The 8,533-nt window shown below is 40.0% G+C and overlaps 1 protein-coding gene across 2 annotated transcripts in view; it reads left to right on the top strand.

The window, feature by feature from the left end:
* Positions 1–752: 752 nt before the first annotated feature.
* The window catches only part of LOC139768161 (retinal homeobox protein Rx1-like), a 46,871-nt gene continuing 39,090 nt past the window's right edge, over positions 753–8,533 (top strand). For both annotated transcript variants that reach the window (XM_071698085.1, XM_071698084.1), the window contains exon 1: positions 753–1,870. In XM_071698085.1, coding sequence (XP_071554186.1) covers positions 1,702–1,870 — 169 coding nt within the window. In that variant the 5' untranslated portion in view covers positions 753–1,701. The remainder of the gene's footprint in view (positions 1,871–8,533) is intronic.

Here is an 8,533-nt window from a genome sequence, read left to right as displayed (position 1 = left end):
GTAAAGTGTCAGGTTTCTAATGTCATAGATAAACATTGATTTTCATGTGCCAACATCGAAAGTTAAATTCATCAAATTTGCAATTTACATCAGTTTTAATCTGCGGACAGAAACGAATCACTACGAGCCGAAGCGACCGTCTCGATGCAGGTAGGTGCATAGATGAATCGCAGACAAAAGCGGCGCGTAAGGTCCCGCGGATCCGCGGGGCATCCAGAAGCGTAGGAGGCTTGACGTAAGCGGTAAGCTTTACCTCATTTCTGGCAATTACAGGGGATGCCAGAATCCGCCGCAAGAATCAACCCACTCCGGCCGCGTGTGTGTACCATCCACCTCTGTTTAGGTGAACCACCCCTTCGCGGTGCGCGTGTGCGCGCGGGACTCGCTCGTCCTGTGTTCGTCTCTTACACGTACACGCTCGTACACACGCAGGGACAGGCGCGCACACAACAGCACCCTCGTGACGCTCACACGTACACCTTGGTGGGAACGAGACGCGCGTACGGCGTCATGGGAGCCCGTCCGCTCCCCTCAACCCCTGCGGCTACCCCGTCCAAGAGAGAGGGTTACCTCTGAAACCCAGTCGGTTGAGCACCACTGATCTCGCCATGTTCCTGGATCCCTGCCGCGATTGGTTGCGAGTCCGACGAACGGCAGTGCCGATTCGTCGGTCTAGGCCACGCCTCCGCGCGGCTCATGCCCGGACCACCTCTTTCACCGGCGAGTAGTCTTCGGGAGTAGTTGTGTACAGCTGCAACAAAGGCTACCCCGGTAGACGACGGCCGGCTAGTCCTCGTTGGCACGACGCACGCTCAAGAGCTTCGACCTTAACGGGAAAGGTTCCATCTAGCCATCTGGCGCCTGCGAAAGTGAATGAGCGAGAACGAAGTCGGACGTCTTGTCAAGAAATCTGGAGGATACGCTTCCTTCCGCAATCGATTTAACTTTTCCTGAGCTAAGTAGGTGATCGCGGTGGATGCGGATCATTCGACGAATCGTTGAAAGACTTTGGACAATAATCTGGTGTTAGTAAACAATAGCGAAAGAGTATTACTCTTGAGTACTAATAGGTATGGGTGATGAACATTTGGAAACATTTCGATGAACGAACATTCGACGAACGAACTCTTATTGTTGTTTGAATGATTGTTAGAAAAGACAGATCAGTTCCGTGTCGATAGAAAATGTTGATAAAAGTGCCATGCTCTGTACCATGACTTGTGAAGAGGTGACATGTGACTACGAAAACTTATTACGAAATTTAACTTCGTATATTGAATGAGTTTCGTCCAGTTTTGACACGTCCAGATTAAACACTGGGGTGAATACATCTAAAATCAAATTTGATCCCGCGGTCATTCGAGCCGATGATATGATCTTATTAGTCGATTGACAGACAAACATTTCGGCAGCTAAGAGAGATCTATGGGAAACTGAAATCGGATGTCCAAAGATACATGAGTTATATAAACGTACGTTGCTCTGGAACTGACATACTTCTCAAACAGTGCATGATGTTACCCGAAATGCACTTCACGATGAAGGACACGTGTGCCAAAGAGTTTTGTCGTGCAATTTTAGAGCTTTAGTGTATCCGCATCTGCACTCGCAAGATTTTTAACCGGCGAGGGTGGTGATCCAACTCGAAACAGTCTTCGGGAAGAGTCCAGCTGGGGTCCAGCAGGGAACGAGTTTCCGACAATGGATTCTCAGCAACTCGTCGACACGGCCTCGCAGAATAGTCAAGACATCGTTTTACCGAAACCGGCCAGCAGTACGCCACGACACAGCATCGACGCGATCCTCGGATTGGCTAGCCATAAAAGGACTCATCAGGAAATGGAGGACACCAACACGCAGGAAAATACTGGTACCAATTCGTTCCTCTTATAATCTCATTACATAATATTAGAGTAATATCCCCCAAAATTATTTTTACACTTCTCTAGAAATAATCCTTACAAGGGGAATATACCTTTACGAAGGAATCGAAATTAAGAATCTGATTAAAATGTTTATTTTTCGCTTTCGAAATTTAAAAATAATAATAGCTTTTTCTTTTAGTATTCTGACGTTTAATATTTCCAAAGTTCGCGAAGAATTGAACGTTGATTAAACTGAAACACTGACATATTGAAAACGTCCTTGTGATTTGTCAAAATTCAAAACAAAACTAGTGTAATGTTACATATATTCGCGATTCGCTTAGACCGCTCAGCTAATCTAATACAAATACAGCTTTTTTTTCTTAACAGTTTCTCTAAAGATCGTTTCTCAAAATTCGCAAAAGATTTCGTCGCTTTCTCGGGCCGTCGGATTGATGCACGCATAAGTTAGTTCTCATATTAGCTTCCTAAGCCCTTCTCCTCATGAGGCATGCAAAGCAACTCGATTTCTAAATTATAAAACGCCTTACGCTTCTGAAATCCGTTACAAATGCTTTCGAAATCCATTAGCGATGCAGCTTCGGTTGTCCGTCCCATCCAATTACTTTCCTTCGCTACTATCCATCTATGGTTTATTAGTCGCTATCACATAATTAATCACCTATTCATTATCGTATTCGGCTGTTAATTATAAACTTGTTATATAGTTCACTATCTGTTTATTAATTGTTAATTAAATCACTAGTTTTCAATTTCTCTTTTTACAATTAGATAGGTATCGAAAATCGTTCAATTTTAAGAATGAATGTTTCAAAGTAACGTTCAGTCGGATGTATTCAGATATCAACTTGTGGTATCACTGCCCCAAAACAAAAAATCAATAGCGCCCGTTAATAGCGTAATTGATAGAAAACCTAATTGAATTTCGGCTGACAGCCGCGTGTAGTTTTCCACGGGGTCCGATCATTTTTTCGCATTTACGGACTAATTCGATTAGCAGACTAAACTGTTCCGCTGTGCGTCTGTTGAATCTTGCATCCTGCCGGACAGACACGATCAAGCGCCGCGAGTTCGCTTTGCTATCCTGTCTGGCAGTTGCGTTACGGCCAGTAATGCAGTTTGATCGAGTTTCGATTAATTATCGCCGGGGTCACGTTTGACCGATGTACATGTCCTCTGTATTCCGAGGATAAAATTTAAGAAAAATAATGGAGAAGTGTACGTAACGGAATCAGGGAATGATTTGGACGCACAAATGAGTGGCGCAATGCAATAATTGTTCAATAATGAAATTAACAGCGATTATCAATATATCACAAAGCAATGAAAATTAAATCATTATTAGAATATTACTGTGAAATAGCAGTTATTGACCTTAACATTGAAAAATCATTGCGCTGCTTCATTCAACTAATTGTAAGCGCATGTGCTATATTTTTTCTGATATATACAATACAATATAAAAGTAGAAAAGTTTTGCATTGAAAAGTTTTACAGTTTTTTCTTTGTGAGATTAAATTTATTTCCACTAACTGGTTTTCTAACAGGCGCAAGAGTAAAAGAAGATATTAATAATTACACGTTATTTTCTCGAATCAAAATGAAACAAAATTGTAATACGGCATTTACATATGTACGTCTTACACGATTGACGAAAGTTGTAACCCAATGAAATAACGAGTAACAGCATAGATAGGTATATGTAGATCTAGATAATAATTATGTTCGTCGCGTGATTTTCCACCGTACTGATGTAATCAATTTACCGCACACTACTTCTTCACCTTCTCACGAGACATTTATGCGTCGCATTATTTAATTTGCGTAGTATTTTCCGCGACTGGTAAAAATTTATTCTAACAATGCAGCCGCTACTTTATTTTAATTACATCAAAATAATTCGTGTTTATACCACTTCATCATATGTTCATAAACCACATATCGATGATTAATGGACTACACGTTTCCAAAGACACCTAATCGCGATGATATTAATCGTCGCGATCAATGAATAATACGTTTAAATTCGATCCATAAATGTAGTGAAACTCTATGTATTTCGTAATTATTATTCCATTTAGTGCTGAAATAATCATGTCTTATAAAAAGACAGAAAAAAGAGAGGGAATACAGATGCGTAACTTTTATAAAATAATTAAATTAAAAATAAAGACAATATGTGTGTCTTTCTAAATTATAACGAGATGATCATCTTTCGATAAAATCCTAGATTAAACGACACGACACAATACAGATAAAAATAAAGTTAAAATTAATTTCATCAACGCGCAATTGCCTAACAACATTAAAATAGATAAATTATAATTATTTTTATTTTATTAAAATGTATAAAGTTTAGAAGACCATCACGAATAACGTATTGTCTAAAGTCCAATCACATTCTAAAGATAATACACTTAGGTCTTGGGCGTCAATTTCCTGCACGGAACCAATCCTACACCTGTCGTGTACGTGTGGATTCCACGCCACACGGGAGCAGCGTTCGGCATGGGCGTCTCGTCGGTAGCGTTAGCGTATAATTGGAAAATCGTTAGTATCGCGACGCGGATCTCGTTCTCTAAACTAGGCGGACACGCTAATTCAGCGTCGAAACCGAATCGAGCGATCGAACCGACCCGGAGCGGTCGGTTATAGGGTAGGTAGAGCGTGTGCCTCCCCGCTCGGTGAAACGTATATCCGATAATTCCTGTTTCGAGACACTTTCGTCTCGGCTCGCCTACGCTGCCCACGAACTGTCGTTCGTGTCATTCTGAAAGTGCGCGCACACACAACGGGGGCGAGAGCGCGAGTTATCGACGCAACACTTTCGGCGGAAGGGTCGGAATCGACAAAACAATTTTGTGCCGGCGCTACCGTTATTGGTACGGTGCTCGGACGAAAAAAATGGGCAAACAGCTATCGGATATTATCGCCGTAAGTGATATAAATTAGCGTCATCGTCAGAGAGTCACATTCGTGACCAAGAGCACGCGGATCGATTGTTGCGATGCTTAATTTTCAACGAAGCGTTATATTGTTTCTCACGATAACAATAGCCTTCCATTCTGACTAACAATGGCATAAATATCATAGGACGAACTATCGAAACGCTTATCGCGTATTAATCGGTCGCAAATTGCTAGCTTATAAACTTACTTTGAAAAATTTTTTAGGAAGTAAAAAAGAGACTGAAATATATTGACGTGGTGCTTATTCATTTTTACATCAAGCCCTAAAATGATCAAGGGCAAAACTGTCCTTTTAACATAACTCCAGTTTGTTTATGATTAATTGATAAAAGATTTTATGTGTAAAAGAACTCATATCGTCCGCGATATATTTTAATGTAACTGCATTAAAAATATATTTTGGTAAAAGTACTAATTGCGATTAATTGTACAGAATATAATGAGAATAGTTTAATAAATATCATATTGCAGCGTTAGTCAATAAAAAGTTTATTGTTGCGTTTTCTGGGGCACATATTTCTATTTAGAAAAGGATTTTTCATTAAATTTCATGAATCAAATAACTCGTAATCTTATCGGAAGTGAAAACGTCGATAGAAGAAATTACATCGAGTTGGAGAATAAACACATATAGAATAAAGTCATTCTTATCTGATTCCAAACTATAACAAGCCTGAATAACCCTGTCAAGCTTAATATGTTCGACGTAGGATTAATTGTCGGCGTTTATTCCCGAGGATTTACGTTAATCGTTTTCGAAGGAAATTATGAAGAGGCCAGGTGGACCAACCGCGAGAGAAATGTGCTGAGAAAAAGACGGCGGCTGCTTAGCCGAGACCCAATCTTGTCCCGCTAATCGAATTATCATTAATTATGATACCGTACGCGCGGGAAGAAAGAAGAGGTAAAAGGCGAGGGCCAACCGCCACTAATAAGTATGAAGGAGAGCAGAGGAAACGACGAGGAAAGCAGAAAAAAGAGAGAAAAATGGGGGGGGGGGAAGAGAAGAGATAGGTGGAAGCGGCTTTAAGTCGCTTCTTAAGAGGTGAATTGACGTGCCTACTAATGGATCGTGCCTGCCTCGTCTTCTTTCCTCCCCGCGCTTCTTCCACCTTCACCTCTTCTATCGCTCTTGTAGTTTTAACACGGGGACTAACAGGTCTGTTATCTTCAGCGGGAATCGGTCGTCTACCGTGCGGCCGCGATTGATCGAAATTAACTCGGTGGAATAACGAATGACCATTGTCGCGACGTGCGCGACGAACGCGATACGCGTTATTTGTACATGTGTCACCGTGCTACGTTGTGAATTTGGTATTTGTCAGTCTCCCGTTTTAGCTTCCGATCTCCCGAAATAAAGTCAAATCGCGTTAAGCATAAATTACCGCTGAAGTTAGACGGTGAAGCGATCGGCATTTATTGATGCAAGATGACTGATGCCATATTATCCTCGCTTATGCGCTGTAAGCTTTAAAATTGCTCCTTTTTTGTATCTAACTTATAGAGGAAATAGTTAATATGGCAATACATAAATAAATTATAAATATTTAGCAAATAATTGTCTTTTATAGAATCGACGACAAAGCTGAAAAAACTTGGAACTGATGTTCTCAATAAATATCTCACGACTTTCTCATAAAGTTAACTTGTATTTTCATTTATTTTAAATTTATTAAATTTTGCACATCTTTTTTATTTTCGATAAACGTATCACACTATTCCCATATGCAACTTATGTTTTTAAAATAAAGATTAATGTATAATAAAATATTTACACCGATACTGTTAATCAAATATTACTGTTAATCAAATATCACGCGCGCGAGAGAGAGAGAGAAAGAGAGTTCTTTTCTTTTTATTTCAATCGGAGTGCTCACTGTTCGTAAATAATTCTCCGCTTTTACGTGTAATTCATCGTAATCATTAATATTGTCGTATTGGAAAGATATATTGCAACTTGCGCTTATTGCCCCGACCGATGAAAAGGATAGAAAGCGTAAGATGGATAATGGCGAGATAAGCCGATTAAACAACGTGTATTAGTCGAACAAATGTGAAATCGCTTTCAGTACGCGAGATCAATCCCGCGACATACGTGTACAGCGACGTTAACACATTTCGAATTAATTCTTCGTCGTGTTACGGAGTTCCCCAGCGATTGTCTAATTCCTTTTAACGCCGTGCTAACGTCGTTAACTTTCCGCTTCATAATTTCATCATCTGCCTCGCAAGTTTCACAATTATTCCGTCTAATTCAATTCCCAATACCAAGTCATCTTTCCGAGAACGGAGCCATAATTAATCGTGCGCGCGACTGATAATATCCCATGCTAATTACGATAAACTACCGCGACATTATTATCCGCAACGATCTCGAACTATACTATTTATTCGCAGTAAATAATTGATTTCATAAAATGATCTGCGCGACAAAACTGACTCGTCTAGAAAAACTTGATCAGCACATGACAAAAATAAAATAATTTATCATTTTAAATTTAAAAAAAAAAGTAAAGTACATACTTGCACGGTGTAAAAAGATAAATCGCTTCTTTGCAAAGTGAAGAATTAATCATTTAACGATCAAATTATATGATTCCTCGACAAATACGTGAAGCTACTGTCACGACAATCGTAAATATCAATTATATCGTATGGAAGAATAATAAACTCGAATGCGTATAACCGGGACACCTTGCCGAAACAATTATCTTGCAAATAAATAGATATTTTGTTTTATTTTTCCGTTTGAAAAATTCATATTTTTCCTCGCTGGCATGACTCGCGTTATCACAATTTCATTACTTATTGCGCGTGTGTGTACGTGCATTACCTCGTTTCATCTGATTCGAGTTTGTAGGAAATATTTACGACCTGGCTTTTACCGCTAAATTGACGCTAATCTGATCGCAGACTCTGATATACGACCTACTCGCACTTCTTATCAACGTACAACTGCAACTTAAAATGCAACATCTACATTTTGCGCGTCGGCAATACGAATCAATATGTATACTCATTTGCTACGTTTACACGTTTATTTTCAAGTATCGTACGCTTTTTCTCTCTCTCTTTTTCTCCGGCTCTTCTATTTCAAAGTTCAAGCTTCGAGTCTTAAAAGGCAAATATTCACAATTTTTCTCTGTATTTTTTTATTTTGCATTTTATTTTATATCTCTATATCTTTCCAAGTAAATGTGACGAGTGTCTTTCGAAGCTTTCGATTTGAAATTCTTGCGAATAGATAGTGTCTCGGCGAAGTCACAAAATCGATCTACGCCTAAAGTTCCCAAGTGCCTTTGTGTACCAGTGGTAATGTCTATATTGCAAAAATTACCACAGTTCTACAGACGTAATGTAAGGGCGTCGCGTCGGGCCGGAGCGCCGCACGTAAAAGCGCTTTGTTATAGAGGGAGCAATTTCGATCGCGTGACAACACACGGGAGTACGACCGTGAGTACGGGGGGCATCGGCGATTACGTCTCGTTGTTTTTTCGACAGCAAACTTTTCGCACTTACGGTCCGATCGCAAATTGGATGCAGCCGTGCAAGAAATGGACAAGTTGAACTCCAATCGTTGACCTCTACTACACGCTAAATTCGCCACAAAACTCGTCAGTACTATTTTCCCTTTTCGGAATATAACCGTGCATTATTAACTCTTGCTGCCCATCTGCT

This window comes from Temnothorax nylanderi, unplaced genomic scaffold, assembly GCF_030848795.1.
Source record: "Temnothorax nylanderi isolate EJ_2023f unplaced genomic scaffold, tnyl_v1.0 TNYL_tig0014_pilon, whole genome shotgun sequence".
Lineage (NCBI taxonomy): Eukaryota > Metazoa > Arthropoda > Insecta > Hymenoptera > Formicidae > Temnothorax > Temnothorax nylanderi.
This window is presented reverse-complemented; position numbering and strand designations above follow the sequence as displayed.